At 36.3% G+C, this 19,536-nt stretch overlaps 1 protein-coding gene across 7 annotated transcripts in view; it reads left to right on the forward strand.

Annotated features, from left to right (window-relative positions):
- Positions 1 to 19,536, forward strand: part of SCEL (sciellin) — a 324,048-nt gene that overhangs the window by 294,500 nt on the left and 10,012 nt on the right. For 6 of the 7 annotated variants that reach the window (XM_059377692.1, XM_059377693.1, XM_059377691.1 and 3 more), the window contains 7 exons: positions 748 to 810; positions 4,427 to 4,486; positions 4,630 to 4,689; positions 4,832 to 4,888; positions 12,612 to 12,668; positions 18,224 to 18,316; positions 19,026 to 19,097. In XM_059377692.1, the coding sequence (XP_059233675.1) occupies positions 748 to 810; positions 4,427 to 4,486; positions 4,630 to 4,689; positions 4,832 to 4,888; positions 12,612 to 12,668; positions 18,224 to 18,316; positions 19,026 to 19,097 (462 nt within the window). The remainder of the gene's footprint in view (positions 1 to 747; positions 811 to 4,426; positions 4,487 to 4,629; positions 4,690 to 4,831; positions 4,889 to 12,611; positions 12,669 to 18,223; positions 18,317 to 19,025; positions 19,098 to 19,536) is intronic. The other variant, XM_059377694.1, reaches the window with a different exon arrangement.

The following is a 19,536-nucleotide window of genomic DNA, read 5'->3' on the forward strand; positions in this document are numbered from 1 at the left end:
ACTCTTCTTTTTTCATTGTTTCAATTTATTTCATTACAATATTAAAGTGAATGCTCTATAATCCCTACTTAAGAAGTCCACTTTGACACAATCATAGCATTACCGTAAATTTATAGTTAGTAAATCATTCATTCATAAAACTAGATAAACCAAAGAATATTGACTTTCTCTTCTCCACAAACCCAAGGATTAGTTTTTAAATGACTCAAGAAAATTGGTGACATAGCATTCTTATATTTGACCATGATATTTTCGCATGACATTGACTGTAGTTCTGTCTTCTTGAGGAGGTAAAACTCGTTGTATCTGGGGTCAAAGGTCAATAAAGCATGCCAGAGTAACTCCAAGGTACCTCTCTCAGGATTACTATGATGACGGTGCAAAACATGGTGCAGATATAAGGAATTACTGTGAGCATAGAGGGAACATGATAGTGGAAAGGAGTGTGAGGGTTGGGGTCAAGTTGCTATGTTTCCAAACCTGGTTCATTATCTCTTACTTCTTCCTACTTGCCCCCAAAGAGCCTTAAATTCCATGAAGCTCAATTTCTTATTTGTAAGGGGAGGATGGTGATATCTACCTCAGTAGGTTTTTTGAGGATTTTTAAAATCTTCGTAAAGTAGAAACTTGGCAAGCATTACTTTTTATCTAGGATCCCATTGTATAATCCACATGTATCAAAAGAAAAAATGTCAGTCATAAAATTTGCAGATTTTTAGCTGAATTTGAACTTTTATTTTGTTTTAGCAGGAAAGAAGGTCTTGATGAACTTATCAATGTAAGCCCCAAAGCTGTCAAAAACATGGCTGGGTAAGAGAAAGATGTTATTTGTTTGTTTGTTTTGACTTTTTTTTCCTCTTTAAGTACAGTAAGAATGTAAGTGGCTTATAGTTATTCTGTGCACAAACTGCATATAGGTCTTAAAAAGCCATCACAGTTTTTATATGTTCCTGGAAATAAATATCTATTTGTTACTAGCAAGAAAGAGCGATAGCTGGAGAAAATAATGTGGTAGTGACTTCCCTTCTTTGTCTCTGGAACTGATGAAAATATATTAATAATAGTTTGTGTTTATAAAGACCTAGAACATTTTATGAGATTCATCATCAGCAATACCATGCACTTCATTTTTAGGGAGTGTTCTCTGGTAGTCAGCAGAAATTTTATGAGCCGTATTGTTCCTTAGATCATTTGATGCTTCCAGCCAAGTTATGGGCCTAAATTTGTTATTTCTTTAGGTGGTGTCTATAAGATGATAAACTCATGTTTTCTCTGGGTACATGAGGATTTTTAATACAGTTTCACACTAAAGGAGTATATAGATAATATACACATTATATAAGATTATATATTATATATGTCATATATAATATATATACATATATACACATGTCACTTAAGAATGTTCTCATGATTTCCCTTATTGAGTTTAGCTGGTACATATAAAATTGCAAAATTTTAGAGACGAAGAAAGGAAGCTGAGAGAACTCCCAGCCCTGTTAGTTTGAATAGTTTTGAAAACTGCTGTTCCAGTCAAATTGATTCCATTTCCAGAAGAGGAAGCAGACTCACGAAGGCTAAGTGATCTGACCAGGATCTCAGAGAAAACTGGTGGAAGACTGGTAGTAGTTCTGTGATATGCTAGGCAGAGAATAATTACTGAGCACCTACTGGGTTTGAAGCTTACAACTAGGTATCATTAGTTGCACATTAGGTATAATTGTAGGCCATGGACGCCAAAAAGAGAATTCAGTAGACATATTCAATCTTATTAACAGCAGGCAATTATCAAAAATTAAAGCTAATTATGTACTGGGGGCACAGAGATGTTACTCCAAGAGAATAATAGGTTGTCAATTTAATATATTACATTTTGGAACACTCATATTCTGCTTGCTGAATATAGAATGCATTGTCAGGACATTGCATTTAAAAAAAGGTGACATTAACTAGCTAGTATAGTAAACATGACAGGCAGTCAGCTTCATATTCATAGATTCCTAGGAGTAGATGTTAGGGATGGGTGGATTCTTACAAATGGTCTGATCTCCTTATTTTAACAGATGAGAATAGTGAGGCCAGGAACAAAAATCTCATAGTCTCCTATGAGTTCTTCTCACTCCCAGACCAACTCCTGGTCTCGAAATCACAGACACAAACTTTGATCTTAAAATAAATCAAAGTTAATTAAGAACCTATGGAAATAGAGACTTATAAAGCTAGGATTGTTGCTCTTGCCATGGGATAGCCCAGAGATGTCCTTTACTTCTCTTCAGAGTCTCTTGAAATACGGCTTCATACATGACAATGGCACAAATGTGCAAATGCCTGCAAACTTTACAACTCTTCAACTACGTGGAGGTAATAATGGCTAAATATTTGGATATATCTCTTTACTACATCCTTGAAGCAAAACAAATGAAAGCAGTCACTTGAGTAGGAAGAACGTTACATTTCCTGGATAAACTTTAGATATAAGATTCCTTTGTATGCAGGGATCCAGGGCCTTAAAAAAAAATAAGGTCTATACATTTGTTATTTTTAGTTCATTGAGATAAACCACATGATGCTATCAATCAAGGCAATTCAGAACTGACACCAAGATCTTTATTTTGTTAAAAACGCCGTGCTGTCTTTTTAGAAGTAGTGATGAAACATAGCATCTATTTCTATATTTTCTAAGCTAGGATTTCTCAAACTATAGGTCAAAACCCATTAAAGCGTCTTGCAATTAATATAGTAAGTGGCAATCAGCTTTTTTTCAGTTAAATTAATTAAATAGAGGGGAGAATATGAGTGTTCCTATGTAGTAAAGGTGTTATTTAATGAAATTCGTGTTTGCTTCTGTATGTCTGTCTGTCTGAAAAGAGAGTATTGGGCTGTGATGCAAAATGTATTTCTTAATGGGCTTTATGAAACAGTAATTTGAATATCACTGTCCAGGCTGTTAGATAAATCAGATTTTCTGTGCTCATCAGAACAGTGAAAATGGAAGTTCTCATGGTTGTGTGTGCAGCTTATTCTAATTTTGCTGGTACATGAATATTACATGCAGTTATACTAAGAGATATTGTGATTAATTTATATGTTAAAAGACTGTGACCTTTGAATACTTCTTCTTCTAATATATGAAATTAACCTCACTTTATTTTATTTTAATTCCAGTGTAGTTAACATACAATGTTACTTTAGTTAGAGGTATACAATAACCTCCCTTCAGAGGTTATTGTCTTTTAGGCACAGTTGAGCTTTATAAGATTCGCAGTCAGCTCATGCAAGGAAACTGTATTTTGGATAGCTGTCATATGTTATCATTCCTTTAATAGTATTTGTAGACACCAACTGATTATCTTTAATTGCAAATACTATTATTGGAGATAATTCAAAATAGTAAATATTCAATTAGCAGCTTTCTGTCTACCATGAAAATCTGAAAAGAAACTGAGTGAAGCCAGGAGCTGGGAAGCACATTCTATGGAAACGTTAGGGTTGAGGGAGGGAAATGCAGAACTTTCCTTAGAATTTTTTGGTGATGAAGCTCTAAATGCCTTCCCGTCAGTTCTTAACTTTGTTTCAATCTTTTTGATGGGTAAAATGTCTCTTATTTTTCTATAAGGAAAAAGGGCTGCTGAGGGGGTGGGAAACAGGCAGTTTGTTGTCCAAGAGGGTACGGAAAAGCCAGTGTTCTCAGTCCTGCAATTTCTTGCCAAAACAGGCTATCTTATTTCCCGGAATAAATATTAAAAAGGGGTTTAAGAGAACACTTTGAAAAATCATCACTTAAAACAAGGTATTATACTGAGGCAGTGAATGGCAGCAAACTTTGTAGGAAGAAATAGTGTTCATGACTGAGAAAAGGAACTGGTGGGGCTTACAGTAGGAAGTGGACAGTCTTCAGAGTCTGTAAGTCATTTGACCATGAGCAGCTGCATTTAATTCAGTTTTTTAGTTACTGTAAAGGAAAAAAAGTCACCAATTTAATGGATTGCTGGGATTCTCCATGCCAAGCCTTAGGCTAAGTATAATCCCAATTTTAGAATTTATTAAAAAAATATCTTTAGTTGGTGAATAGGATCTTAAAAATAACAAAGAAAAGGACATGAAAATCAGCATGTATCTTCATAATGCTAAAACACTGCAGAGTGCTAAGTTGTTAATCACCAGATGTTTGCTGTGAATGCCTGCCAACGTGCCCCTGTGGATGTGCTCTGGCTATGAAGTATGTAAATTCAGAGCAGCTTCTCTTCTAATCCAGCATAATTTGTCCCCCTAGATTAGCTAGAAAACTTATTTCAAGGCTGTTCTATGCCAAACCAGTATGTATCATACTACACGATAAGATAGCTAATCTTTTCTTCTAATTCCAGCCAACTTGAACATGCATTTTCTCTAACACAAACTTCTTTAAATTTTTTTCTACTTAAAGAAATCAAGATCTTGATAAGCTCATCAGAGTGAATCCTGAAATTCTCACCAACAACCGGAGGTAACAGATCTATATTCATTTTTGTGCTTTGGTCAGGAAGAATGTTTTGTTTTATTGTTATTTCAAGCAGATTTGTAACCTGACTGCTCCTGCCAAAAGAACTTTATCATTAACCTGCTCGCCTTTTATTTTTCTATTTAAAGAAACCAGGATCTGGATAACCTCATCAAAGTGAATCCTGCAGTGGCCAGAAGTCGTCAGAGGTAATCAGATAAAAGCAGTCATTTCATGTTTTCATCTGTCTGTTGCCCCTGGATGGAGTGGATTTATAATGTTGCTTTATTGATCTAGCCCAACCAAAAACCTATCCCTAATCTGAACTTTTTTTTTTTCTCTTTCAAACAGTGAAGGCTTGGACAATCTCATTAAAGTGAAATCTTCAGCTCTCAGAAACCCTGAGCGGTAAATGACTTTGCCTAAGTATCTTGATAGGTCTCAACATTCTGGTTAGGAATTTTGTTTCCTTCTCTCCCAAAAAAGAGAGTTTTTCTTTTCTCTTTCTTTAGTGTTCAAGTGAAGTCACAATTGTGACTCATGTTTCTCCTGTCAGCAAGGAAACATGTTGCATTCTTCTGGAATCAACAATCAAACCACTCTTGACTCAGTTTTAACTTTTTATTTGCAGTAAGACAACTTAGTGTTCCCTGTCTGTAGCAAATGGAGTGTTAAATCAGGAGAAAAAGTATTTTGAGGAATTGAACCAAACTGGTGGCTCATAAGGATGACTGTAGAGCATCAGAAAGGATATTTAGGGTCCTCAAAATCACAGGCTCAACAGTCTGTGTGGGCTCACAAAATATTACAGCAGATTTTGTCTGTGAACTTCCAGTTTGAGTTCTACAAATATCTTACAATTTACTATCTTTACGTGACATCTTTCACCTAAAGTCCTTTATTAATAAACAATAAGATAATATACGCTAATAAGATAATATTAGCTAATGCCCCAGAGTACATTATATTAGAAATTCAAATTCAAATTGTTCACAATGTTATCATGATAAACACAGAGCTGAGAACTATAGTCTCAATATTCTAGGCTCAGAAAGCAAGTTAATCTAGGGAAAAGTGCTGCAGACCACTGGGAGAAAGAAGACCTTTTAATACACACTCACTGGCTCAGATCTTCTATCTCCTAGTTTGTTGTCTACATTCATGCATGATTTTGCCATTTCTGTTTGTATGTTTTTATCTCTGTGCTGCTGGGGTCTTTGGAATAGGCGGGCATAAAGAGGTTTGCAGAGCCATCCCTATTGAGAGTAGCATTTATCGAGCACCTCCTGTGTGACTGGCAATTTCTATACATTTAATTCTTACAACTACCCAAGAGAAATTTATTCACAAACCCTGTTTTATAGAAGAGGAAACTGTAGCTCAAAGTCATTAAATGACCTTATTAAGAAAGAAAACACATCCCAGATCTAAACATCTATAAACTCACACCTTTCTGATGTCACTGTCTAGAAGAAGAACAAAAACTGTGGCCAAAACAGTTCAGACCCTCTTTTTCTGTCCACCCTTCATATTCCCCACAGTCTCTTCCCTTCTAAGTCCCCACCTCCCACTCTGCAGCCAAAGGGCTACAATTAGAAACATTTACTCTAGAAAGTTATCACAAAAGTGACAGGGAGGAGAGAAAGTAGTCTCATAGAGGTTTCCTGATAGCTGAAATGACAGCAGACTTCTGCTGACCCTGCTACTGAGAATTGTATGGGAATATCTTTGTTAAGTAAAACCATTTCTTCATAGTGGTTTTGGTGGGGACAGATTTTTCTTTTCATTAGTAACAGTATGAGGAGGTTCCCCACCATGTTGGAAGTGATTAGGTTTACTAACCACATGCAGAATCACTAACAGTGATTACTGTAGCCAACTCTTCCCTCAGATTCCACAAAATGTACAACTGTTTCTGACACACGCGTGCACGCACGCGCGCACATACACACACACACACACACTTTCCCCTTTATCTCACTTTCCCTTCCTTCTCTCCCTACGTCTGGCAAATGTGCTTGTGCTTTGTGGACAGACAATGGCAACTTTCTCGTGTTTCTTTGCCTATTGTTTCTTAGAAGACACTAATTTTATAAAAAGGTAGTTCGTATTTCAGCAACTTCTAGAACAATTTCTATAGAAAGAATTTTCCTTATATGGATGAGATTCCTAAGAAAAGGAAATTTTAAAATCTTGGCCATCATGTTGCATTCAGAAGGCAGCCATGAATCCATGAATGGAACCTAAGCAATGTCTCACTGTTCTTTAGGGGTGACACCAGATTTAATGATGACCAGCCAGGTTGTTCAAGAATTAGAGCAGAACAGACGAACAGGAAAGCTGCATATTTGAAAAGAGTGACTTCATTCAATTGGCACAGCCACCTGCAACTATAATGTATCTATCGTACCCACTTGATTTTAGCAGGGCTGGGGGAGGATGGGGTGGGAGGGGGGAGAGGGGCCTTTTAAAGGGTCTCCCAGAGGAATAACAGCCACAGGCACTTTTACATCCAATTCAATGTGACAGGAGCACCGATTATTTAATAGTAGAACAGCAGTGAATCAGAGGCCTTTTTATGTGATTTTGCTGACATTTCCAGCAGCTGTATATTTAATTCACAGTTAGAGGCAGAATAAACTTTGGTCATCGATCTGAATGTAAGTAGATATCCCTGAGCTCCTTCTAGGAACACAACAACTTGAACAAATGCAGATGTGCACAGAATTTTCATTTATTCAGGGAGAAACTACAAGGCTTTTAGCAGGGACAGTTTCACATTTTCGTGAACCAACATAAAAGGAAGACATTCAGTTATCTGTCGCCTATAAACTGCTGCTCCCAAATGAAGATTGAAAAGCAGCTAGTGCCATTTAGGCCTTTACAGTTAGAAAAGGCATCCTTCATCTGAAGTGAAAAAATATTCTGAAGTATTTGTATTTGTATTTGCACTTCCATATTTTAAGGGCTTCCTATTGACTAAAACATACACCTCCAAGTTTTAGTATTCCAACAAGAGAAGAGGTTCTTGCTATCTTCCTGATGCAGATTTCTCATATAGCTGCTCAAGAAAAAAAGCTGGGGGGGAGGGATAACCTCAACTCTTTCCAGTGCTTCATTCCCCACGTAATCAGTAGGCTATTTTGGATGCTTCTATCTCAGGGACTAAGACACTTGATCTTCCCTGATACTACCATAACCAGATTGCAAATCGGTCTCCTAACTGATCCCTCTGCTGTCAGTTTTGCCTCCTGATCTTCAATCCATTGGCAACAGTATAGAGTGACCTTCCTAAAACACACATCTGATCATGTCATTCTGATCAAATCCAGGGGCTTTCCATTACCATTGGACAATGACCATACTCTTTAACATGGTTTCCAGTCTACCTTATCCTGCCTCCACAGGTTTTCCCACGCTTACCTCCCATCATGCTCCCCCCACCAGCAAACCCCACCCATCCTTCATCTGTATTGCACTAACTTTTACTTATCCCTTAGGTCTCAAAATAGGTGTCTCTTATTTAGCTCTGGAAGGTCCCCTGGACCCACCACCTCTGCCTCAATTGCTTCTTCTAGAAATTCTCAAGCTCTCTGAACTTCCTGTCCCATGGCTTTTGTCTCATAGAGGGAATTATTATTTAATCACCTCCAAGAATTGGGTCTGTCTTACTCCCTTCTTTATTTGCAATGCAGAATATAATGCTTGCTCCCAATTAGATGCTTAACAAATACTTTGTGAATCAAAGGTCAAAATCTCAAACTAATAGAGGACCTTTGATCATCCAGCTACTAAAGCTTATTGCTTTCCAGGTCTACCATTCTGAGTCCCCCAGAAGTGAAATCAGATTGAAGGAATCTGATATCTTGTGATTGGTCTGCTTGCTTAAGCCAAAGACTAACTCTTGCTCATGGCATAATCTCAATCAACCATGGTGAATTAGAGTCACTAAAATTCTTGGTTACATCTTATATTTAAAATACCTATGTTGTCCAATTTCTCTATGGACATGTTAATTTCTTAAATATAAAATATTAAAGCCTCTCTCATTGAAAAGAACTATATATACATTGAGCCCATTTTGCTGTGTCAACAGAACCGAAGAGTTATACCAGTAATTTCACTGTATTCTATACTCCTTTCAGAGAGCCAAATATTCCCTTTGAACTAAAGCTTAATGCCTAAGATTTAGTTCTTGGCACAAAAGAACTGCCATAGTAAATTTTTTATATGGAGGCTCTTAATTTTGCAAATATGTTTGGTACTCTACAAAAGCAATTTAAGTAAGCTGTAGAGAGAGAAACATATTGCAGCTTTTAATAAATACCTCCCACACCCTCATGAGAGAGGAAGAGCAGTGGTGAGTGAGCTGTTAACTTTCTCTCAGGCAGAGCTTATCTCAGGAGAAGTTGTGTAATACCAGACATAGTAATACCTATTTTTTTCTTAATCTGATCTGTAAGGGACGTGTCACTGTCCTTAATGAGACAGTGGAAAACATATTACGATAGCAAGGATAAATGGCTTATATTCAAAAGTTGTGCTGTGACACTACATAACAGAGGACTCATTCCCCCTCCCCCAAATTTTCAAATCTACATTAAAAAAATATTTTTCGTTGCAAAAATTAAAATTTCTTTTTAGCATTTCTCATTGTATCCACAGAGAACTTTCCTTGGAGCTAATTCCAACTGCTCATAAATGTACACAGGTCTTCCTTCCACTGCAACTGCCATGAGAAGGTTCACAATCAAGTTTTGCTCCACCCTGCTGCCTGGGTCTGGGTTTCTATAAAAATCCTCTTGTCACACTTTGGCTCACAGTGTTTCATTTTCTGCCATAGTGTAAAAGACAGGATGCAGTAGATATGTTCTTAATTAAAGAGTGAAAATTTATTTTTATATCCTTCAACTTGAGCAGTTTATGGGCAATCTGAACTTCTTTCATTGGATCTTCAGATCTAGCTGATGACATCAGTCAGGGTGAACAACCACAGCAAATACACATTCCTTGCTTTTCATAATCTGAAACTTTTCATCTTGTTTTAAATATTGGTATAGATTATTCAGAATAAAATCTTATAATTCACTCTATCGAACTTGATATGTGATGCTGTTTAATAAAAACACCAAAAATTCTATGAAACCACTAATAATATGGCTTACTTGATGGTTCGTAATTACATCACTTTGGGAGCATGCTTCTTTGAAGATGTGCATAGGTTCCAATTTTGAGTTACCTACTTGTAGTTATTAGATCTGCTCACTTCTTATTCTTCCTCAGGTCCAAACTCATTCCTGCTCTCCCTCATGAGAGCTGGGATCCAAAAAGGCTTGGGTCCTGAGGCAAGGGTGAGAGGATACACAAAGATCCAGTATCTGCAGCAGCCAGGAACAAATGGAAAGTACCAGCAAAAGAGAGGATGTCCAGGATCAGAAACAAACTAAATGTAATTGTGTTGTGAGGGCAGAAGCAGATCTCCGTTGGTTTTCTAGGGTTGTCATAACACATACCACAGACGGAATGGCTTAAAATAGAAATTTTCTCACAGTGCTAGAGGCTGAAAGTCCAAGAATAAGATGTCTGTAGGACTGGGTCCTTCTGAAGATGGAGAAAGAAGACTCTATGTTTTTCTCCTTGGCTTCTTGAGGATTGCCTTTATCCTGTAACTTCACATTGTCTTTCATCTGTGTGTGTCTTCAACCAAACTTCCTCTTCTTGTAAAGACACCAGTCCAACTGGATTAAGGCCCACTCCAATGACCTCATTTGAACTTGATGACCTGTGTGAAGACCCTGTCTCTAAAGAAGGTCGCTTTCTGACCATACTAGCATTAGGACTTCAACATACGAATTTGATGGGAGAACACAATTTGGCCCGTAACAACATCCCAAAACAAGGAAACAAAGCCAGAGTTGAGAGCTGTATATAAAAAAGAAATATATGTAATTTGGGGGTGAGGTAAGGCAGGTTCCAGGTGACTGACACCAATGGAGATGAAATATCCATCACTGCCTTTACTGATCTTTTTCTACAAGGTCATGGTGCACACTGTGTCTAGATGTGGGTAGAGCTGACTGCCTTAAAGGTTCAGAGTCTAATGTCTTCCCCTTGGGGCCCCTTTAATATCTTTTCCCAGAGCTAGGTAAGGTAGTTAAAGATTTCCCCTGGGGAAGTAGAAAAAGAATTTAAGCTTAATTTCCTATTTCAGTATGTTAGGAGAAGCTTCCATGTACAAGGCCATGGAAGGCCATGGTAATGAGGCTCTACTCCCATGTTGTAGTGAAAACCACCAGGGTCCTTAAAAAATGGCACTCAGTTCATCCTAGGTTAGTAGTGGAAGGAGAATCATTTGCTGGGACAACATTCTAATTCCTCCAAGATTCACAGTTCTGGTGATCTCACTATTTACTACTGCCAACCATCCCAGTTGGCACTCCTAAGAGAGTGGATTATATAACATTATGGCTCATTTTTTCATTTTATTTCACTATCCCCCAAGTATTTAGTAAAGTATTAATGCCAGGTTATTAAAATAGTACAGTGGTCCCTGAGGCCACAGAGGTAGCTTTAATAATCTGGGACCAAGGACCATCAGGGTGTCAACAAAAGCCTTCTGTCTCCATTTCCAAATTTGAACGATGTGATCTGGGAGGTTTCCTTACATGATTCTAGCAGTTATGTTGAGGGAGTAAGTTCTGAATTTTACATCATTCAGACTGCAGCATCAAAAGATTGCAACATTTCTGAGCTACTTCTGAAATCTTGTGCTTTTGACATGTATTATTTAGCATGTTTTCCTGACTATAATCGCATGAAAAAATAATCTAACTAATTTCTACATTTTCAAAATTATGCAGCTAGTATTTTAAATGTGAACTTTAAGTGTGGCTATGGAATGCTGCCTAATTTACAGATTGATCAATTATTGGTGGTTTGGATGTTATGTAAAAAGAGCATTACATCTTGTTATACTGCAAGAACTTTTTATAGTATTTTTCATCCTTATCAATATTAATTTCAGGAGTGATCATCCATACTCTGATTCCATGTATAATAATCTTATTTAGATCTACTATTTATAATCATGAGAAGGGAGATTTATGAAAACTAGTGCTAATTAAAAAGGTGAAGAAAATTAGAGCGGAAGTAAAAGTGGAAAGGTAGTCCGTCAAAATATTGGAATCAATGGTGCCTACTGCTGTGTCACCGAACTTCTAGTAATTATTTACTTAGGCTTATTCAGTTCACCCACGACTGGGGGCATTGTGCCATGACTCTTATTTACATTAGCTCATTCATTCTCACCACAACCTGATGAAATTAGGTATGATTAGTCTAGTTTACAAAAAGAAGATTAGGAAGGTTGATTAACAAGGAAATAGAGAAAGAGATGACTTCATTGTTTTGACTCCTAAAAGCTTTCTCATCAATTGGGTTCAGGACAAAGGCTTTTCCAAACTCATGGGGAAAAAAAAATCAAGAACCACCAGTGTTGTAACCAAATATATGAATAACTAATGTATAAACAACATACTAGAGGATATTGTATATCATGAAAGTATATCAGATCATTACTGTAGCTCAAGATTCAAGAATCTGATTGTCCCATTTATTCTCCACATTGTGAATTGTTTACTAAAATTTGGGTTTCATGTTTCTGTGATCTACAAAGCTGGAATGAAGACTCTAATTAAATATCCAAGAAGTGATTTCAGATGGGCAGGTGGCTTGGCCTCAAATCTTGACTCTTTTACAAATTAGTTAATTGACCTTGGAAAATTCACTTAGCCTTCCTGAGCCCCAGATGCTGTCCTGCAGGATTTTGTGAGAGCTGAATGAAATAATCCATGTGAAAATACATAGTTAGTACTTTGTGACACAAAGTTAGTAATCATTAAATGTTAACTGAATGGGACTATAAATTGGTTGTCTATTTTCATACCAGATTTCTTAAAACTACTAAACATTAGTTCTTTATTTCTCTATCACGCATAATCAATGGTTTTATAAATGAGTTGTATAGATCAATTAACTCAAAGTTGGATTTCCAATGTCCCATATAATATACATATTTTATATTTGTACATATATATTATACATGTTAATTATATATATTTTTCTCCTATAGAGACCAAGATCTGAAAAATGAAGTAAATTCTAATGTGCCTAAAAACAAAAATGGAAGGTAAGAGTTATTATAATTTCCTTTTTTGTTATCAATCCCGTATAAGTCTACATAAATTATATAATCTTAAATCTTAGAAGATTTGCTGAGGAGTTATATTATGGTATTTAGTTATAAATGCTACTGAAATACAAAAATTAATATACAGGTACTTAATAGTTGATATGGAAAAAAGTTAACAAAATTCAAATTCTGTTGGAATTTCTGTCAAAGAGCCTTCTACTCAATTCCTTCATGTTAAAGGTATCATGGAAATTCAAAGCTCTGCACTTGGGCTGTGAAGATTTATTTTTACTTTTTGTTGCTTGGTAGTTTTTCAATGGTGCAGAAAACACTCTGGGACTCTCTTCCTTGGATACCTAGTGCTAAAAGAATGTACAAATTCATCACAGCTACAAGACAGGACCTAGTTTTGAAATTTCTTTACACCACAGAGTATAATGGCATTAAAACTATTGTACTTTTTTTTTTAAAGGGCAAGTATACTTCATTGTTGTTACAGACTGTTTAAGAAAGAATTAAAAATATTTTTCCATGTTTTGTAATCCTCCCACACACATATAGGAAACCCAAAACCTATAGGTTCTTATTTTTTACCTTTGTAAGGGGCAGTTGTCTTTTCCAGTAAAAATTTCTTATGCAAAGAAATGATATTGCCAATATTGTATGGAGAGTGGAAAAGCAAAAATGATCTGGGTCACTTTTTCCCCCATAATGTCTACAAAAGATTGCATCTAATGGGTAATTTCGTTCTGTCCCTTAATTCCCTACATCATCTTCTGCCTTCTCTTCTTGTGGTCACAAAAAAACCTTTGATAAAATGAGGGAGGGTAAATTTTCAGTAGGATCTGTTTATCTTAGAAAAACATCCGTTATTTTGAGAATAGGATTGGGTTTACAATTAACCAGTCTTCCAGATAATTTGAGTATTATATGGAAGTGATCAAGGTAAAAAAAAATTACAAGTAAATGATCATGTATGCTTAAGGAATGTCTCATTTAATATGATTTGAAAGATGGTCCAATTTCAGTGTGGCTTTTTCACAAAATGGGTTTTATTGGAAGGATTAATGAAGAAATGAAATTGTATGGAACTTCAAGAGCAGGAATGGTAGTATGCCCAGGTCTCATAGAGACCTGAACTGGAAGGTTGTTCCTTCTTGGCCAGAGAACATTCCATCAGGAATCCCTGAACACTAACCCGAGTTCCTTATCATTACTGTAACTCAGCTACTCTCTGAATTTTGGCTCATCCCAGTTTTTCTCCCAGTCTTTCTTCTGCCCGTTGGCTTCCTTATTCTCTACTCTGTATCTGTTTGATAACCAAGATTCTTTGCTGCCTCTCGGTTTCTGCCTCCTCATACCTGGAGCTTATTTTAGCTTTCCGTGGTCTGTTTGGCCTCCTAAAGCAAGGCAGTATGGGTTTGGCCATCTGCATTAAAGATGGTGTGTAGAGGGAAAACACCATGGTTGAAAATAAGGTGCACAGTCTCCTTTCCTTTCCAGCAATTTCATCTGTGTCTCCTGCCTTCCATAATCCAATGATGACAGAAACGTTTGCAAACACACCCACTCTTTCCCAGGGAGATGGGAATCAGCACAATCGGTGTCTACATCCAGATGCCTTAACACCACCATTACAAGACATTTGTTGATCCCTGAATTCTGTTTTTAGGTGGTGTTTATTCTCCTTCAGATCTATCACTATCCTGTATGTGTACAATTTCTCATGGTTCTGCTATCTAAAAATTAAATGGAAAATGTCACTCCCACCCTGGCACTGACACAACCATCATAATAAAAATTTTCACCCAGAAAAAAGTGGAAAGAAGAAATCTCTAGGCCCAACTTTTATGCCCATGGAATGGATTCTGACTGCAAAAAGGACTGTCAAAATGGGTGAATGGGTAAATCTCGAATAGAAAAAAATTTGAGAAAGCTCACAGAGAGTAAGAGACGACTAAGTGTGGAAGGTTACTAAGTCAGAGAGGTAGGATGAATCCAAGTGTTAGGGCAGCAAATCCCCTCTTACAATTTTTACAATAGAGTACTTTTTAAAAAAAATATTTAAAATTTGAAATTTTTACAAGAGCTTAAGACCTTGACATTTTGTAGAAGTAAACCTAACACATATCATACAAAATAGTGGGCTTTTAATAAGAATTTTATTCTTTATGCAAAAGAGATTTATAAAGTTCATAGGGGCATGGATGTTTATCCGTTGAAATTGTTTTATGGTAGTTAACGTCAGGCTGCCAAGTTTAATCTAGTAAGACGATGGAAATCTAAATAAGAATCTTGGGCCAATGTGCTAAACAGACTTGATTCACTTTAGGAATGCATTCACTTTGTATAGTAATTGGATGTACGAGTAAATATATGTTCCTAATCAGTATACGCATGCAGATGTGCAACCATCACCACAGTCCATTTTAGAACATATTTGTCACCTCAAAAAGAAACCCCATATCGTTAGCAGTCACACATCATTTTCTCCCCAACCTGTCATCCTAGGTGACTGCTAATCTACTTTCTGTCTCTGTGAATTGCCTATACTGAACACTTCATATAAATGGAATCATACAATATGTGGTCCTTTATGACTGGCTTCTTTCACTTTTTGTAATGTTTTCAAGATTCATCCATATTATAACATATATCAGTACTTTGTCTTTTTATTCCCAAATAGTTCTTATTCCACTGTATGGCTAAACAGCATTTTGTTCCTTCATCAATTGATGGGCATTTGAATTGTTTCTGACTTTGGAGGTGTATTTAACTATTGTGAACAATGCTGTATACATAGCTTTTTCGGGGGGGGGTATCTTTCATTTTTCTTGGGTATATATTTAGGAGTGGAATTGCTAGATTGTATAGTAAATCTGTGTTTAACTATCTTAGGAACCGCCAGACTGTTTTTCAGATCAGCTGTACAATTTTATACTCTCATCGGCAATCCATGAGGGTTCCAGATAGGTAAATTTTCAGGGTGAATTTCCACTGCAGGAAACATTTTCTCAAGAGCAATTTCATTAAGAATTCTGTAAGATCCTACGCAGTGCTTGAGTTTATATTTTGTAGAGTTGTTATTTAATTGAGACAAAACTATGACCATTGATTGGAAGTTATAATTCAATGATTTTTTTTCAATGAAGAATAGATTCTTAATCATAAAACTGTTTTTTAACAACAAACATTGTGAGTCATGAGTTCTCCTTTATGAGGATTATTCAAGGCATCTGAGACAAATACTTGATTTGTACCGGTTCCCAAACTTTAGTGCATGTCACAACCACCTGCTGACCCAGGCATCACACTTTGAGAACCAGTGCTCTTTTTGGTAAGATGTGGGGCTGCCCAACCTCTAAGGTGTTGGTTTTCAACCTTCACTTGCGTGTGAGACTCACCGGAGAGGCTTAAAAGAATCCCAGTACCTAAGCTGCTATTCAAGCTAATTAAACCAGAATACCTGGTGGTAAGACCCAATAGCATTAATAAAAGCACTACAGGTGATTTCACTGGTTGACAAAGTATTTTCTAACTATTTCTATGGTTCTAAATAATAATACAAAATAGATCACCACTTATTGGCATCAAGATAGAATTTCCTGTGTAACATCTATCACCATCTCACGAAGAGCAAAGAAAGACTTGGCAACAATCACAGACCCTAGAACACTAGAGAGACATGATGATTTTGTGAAAGATATATCCTGGTTCTGATTCTGGAACTGAGAAAGGGTATCAGTGGAAAAATGGACGAAATACAAATGAAGTCTATAGTTTAATTAACAGTATTGTACTGACGTTGATTCCTTAGTTTTGACAAATGTACCATGGTTATGTGTGATATCAGTATTAGGAGAAGCTAGGTGAAGGGGTGACACGGCTTGGCCACATCATCTTTGCACTTTTTCCACACATTCAGAGTTACTCGAGAATAAAAGACCTCTCCCTTTTTTTAATTAATCTGTCATCTTCCAAACCTAGTGGCAGAGCAAAATCCATCAAAGAGTTTGTTGTTCTACATTTCAAATTGGTTTACCAGTGTTTGGGTTTTATTCACAATTATAAAAATTAAATCTTCACGAAGGCATTGTTATTAATCTCATAAACACAACTAGGAAATGCTACTCATATTATCACTCTGTCTGGGCTGCCATAACAAAAATACCACAGACCAAGTGGCTTAAACAACAGAAATTTATTTTCTCACAACTCTGGAGGCTAGAAGTCCAAGGTCAAGGTGCTATCAGGTTTGGCTTCTCCTGAGGCCTTTCTCCTTGGCGTGCAGATGGCCACATTCCCACAGCCTTGCATGGCCTCTCCTCTGTATTTGTACAAACACACGCAGATCTCTCCTGTCACGTCCTCTGCATAAAAGGTCACAAGTCCTATGGCCCCTCCCATGACCTCACGTAACCTTTTTTACCTTCTTACAGGCTCTGTCTGCAAATCACATTGAGCATTAGGGTTCCAACATATGAATTTTGTGGGGAGACAATTCAATCCATAGCAATACTGTTTGCAGATTACTTCCCTTTCTTATTTGCTGATTTTGCTAACTGGTGATACTCAATTTTATCCTGCCAAGGATGGTACAAACACATTTCAAACTCACAGACAACCTTTATGCTTTGAAGCAGTTTATCTGTTAAAATTGGGTTTTGCTTTGTATATGATATGATTTGAATGTTTCCAAACAACTGCTAGTTAGGTTAATAATTCCTGGAGTGACATATTCTAATAATCAGGTTAGAAAATCTTCTAATGTAAATTCTACTTTCTCATTACTTAGTATCATTTTAATGTAGCTGTATGTTTTGTGAAACATTCATCCTAAAACTTGAAGATGATCTTCTGTATGCCAGAGATAATATGTGAACAAATGTTTTCCTCTTCTTTAAGAGCTCTCTGGGAATGGAAGGAACAGCATGTTTAAAAATGATAAGGCTTGATTAAGATCAAAACTATCCTCTTGGTTTTCACATCTCTTCTATATCAGAGTTTACTAAATTGCAGGGAGAAAAGTGGCTAAAATTCTAAAGCTATTCCTGCTTTAAAATTTTCCTCTGTTCCAGAGGAAAAAGAAAATATGCCTACAATTTGTTAAGCATAGTGACATGTTTTAGTTGACTGAAATCTAGGTCAGGGTTCTGTAATCCTCAAAATATTGCTTTCCATTAAAAACAAGATGGAAACTGTAATTTCCAAAAGCAATCCCTGGATAATTTTCATCAAGTTGATAAGCTCAAGATACACAAGAGAAGCCTTCTACAGTGGCACTGCTGGTGTGACAATGTTACTGGAACCAATTTCAGATGGTTTTTGCCCTTGGTGAAAAGGTATTCTGTCCTAGTGTTAGAAAATATGACACATGCCTGAGGATTATTCTTAAAGGTAAGACAGTGGTTGCTGTGGGGAGTAATTCTGTTCGTGTATCTGCACAGAAACCAGAAAAATATAGTGAGGTTCACTGTATGTAAAGAATGTTAATTGAACAAATTTAAAAAAAACAGAAAACTTCTAAGTGGCCTCCGCGTTTGCTTTCCCAGGCTAGATGGCCAAGTCAATGGATCCACGGATGCTTTGAACGACCAGCTCACTGGATCTCCTGCCCATTCGTATGAAGCCAGGAAGAATCTCAGGTACTGTAGCCAAATATAAAACAAATGACAGGTCTACTCTCCTGTTTTTAAAAATCATCTTATATATAACCTGACCGCTCCTTTGAAATGCTTAAGTTTCTAATTTTATCAGTGGCTGTATGTAAACCACTTCACACAATGGCATTAAGTCAGAAACTTAGTTATTGGGAAGTTTTGATATCTGGATAGGAAAATGCAAATGTGATTTTTCCCTGAAATTTTTACTTTTTTTTTTTTTTTTTTTTTTGAAGAGCCTCTTTGTGACAGTAGTGTTGAGATTCTCTAGGTAGATTTAAAGTTTTCATTAAAATGGATGTTATCATGTTAATTCATTAAGGTCAACTTTTTGAGGTTTGTGGGGAAAGAGGTGGTTTGGAAATATGAATGAAACACCTGGGAAACAAACACCAAAATGTATGATACAGATACTCCAAATAATCTTCATGCTCTACAGCAGATATTCTGAGTGACCAATTTTCATAGTGTTCTGGAAGTAGGCCAAGACAGTGGAAGCTAAGAATAAAATAGGAGATATGCAGACATTTTGCAGAAGTGGGTTAATACCCTTTTAACAATTACATTTCAAAAGTTATAATTTAAAAGGAATATATAAGCACTGTTTGTTTGCACTGAATTGGATAACAGCCTAATTATTTTTGTTATCCTTGTAACTGAACTTTAAACATTAAATAAATGGTTCATATTGCAGCTTCAATGCTGAAACCAGGCACGCAGGACCAAAGGATACCTTTGTGTATACAAGGACATATGTGGAGAACAGGTACTGGAAATTTATTTAAAATATTTTGCTCCATTTATTTCAATTTTGAAATAATCTATGTGTAAGAAGAGATGCTATTATTTTGGGGTAAGCTTGTTTTTTGTTTTTTTTTTTTCAAATAGAAGACCATTTTAGAATATATTAAGTTCTAGGCATATAATTCTTTATAATAGATCCAGTGTTAAGTTTTTGGCAAATAATCATAAATAGTCATTGGTTGAACCAAATACTTGAATATAACAACTGTATACATAATAGGATAACCATTTGTCAGTTCTCACATAATTGTATGTAACTATTTGTCTATAACAAGCTTTATAAAATCATGCAATACAAAATGACTCCATTATTTCGATGGTAATTTTAAGTCCCATTTTAATTAAGTAACTCTAGTTCTACCTCCTCTTGTTTACTTCCAATCTGAAATAGGGGGTATTAC

Source organism: Mustela nigripes, chromosome 15 (genome assembly GCF_022355385.1).
Source record: "Mustela nigripes isolate SB6536 chromosome 15, MUSNIG.SB6536, whole genome shotgun sequence".
Classification (NCBI taxonomy): Eukaryota; Metazoa; Chordata; class Mammalia; order Carnivora; family Mustelidae; genus Mustela; species Mustela nigripes.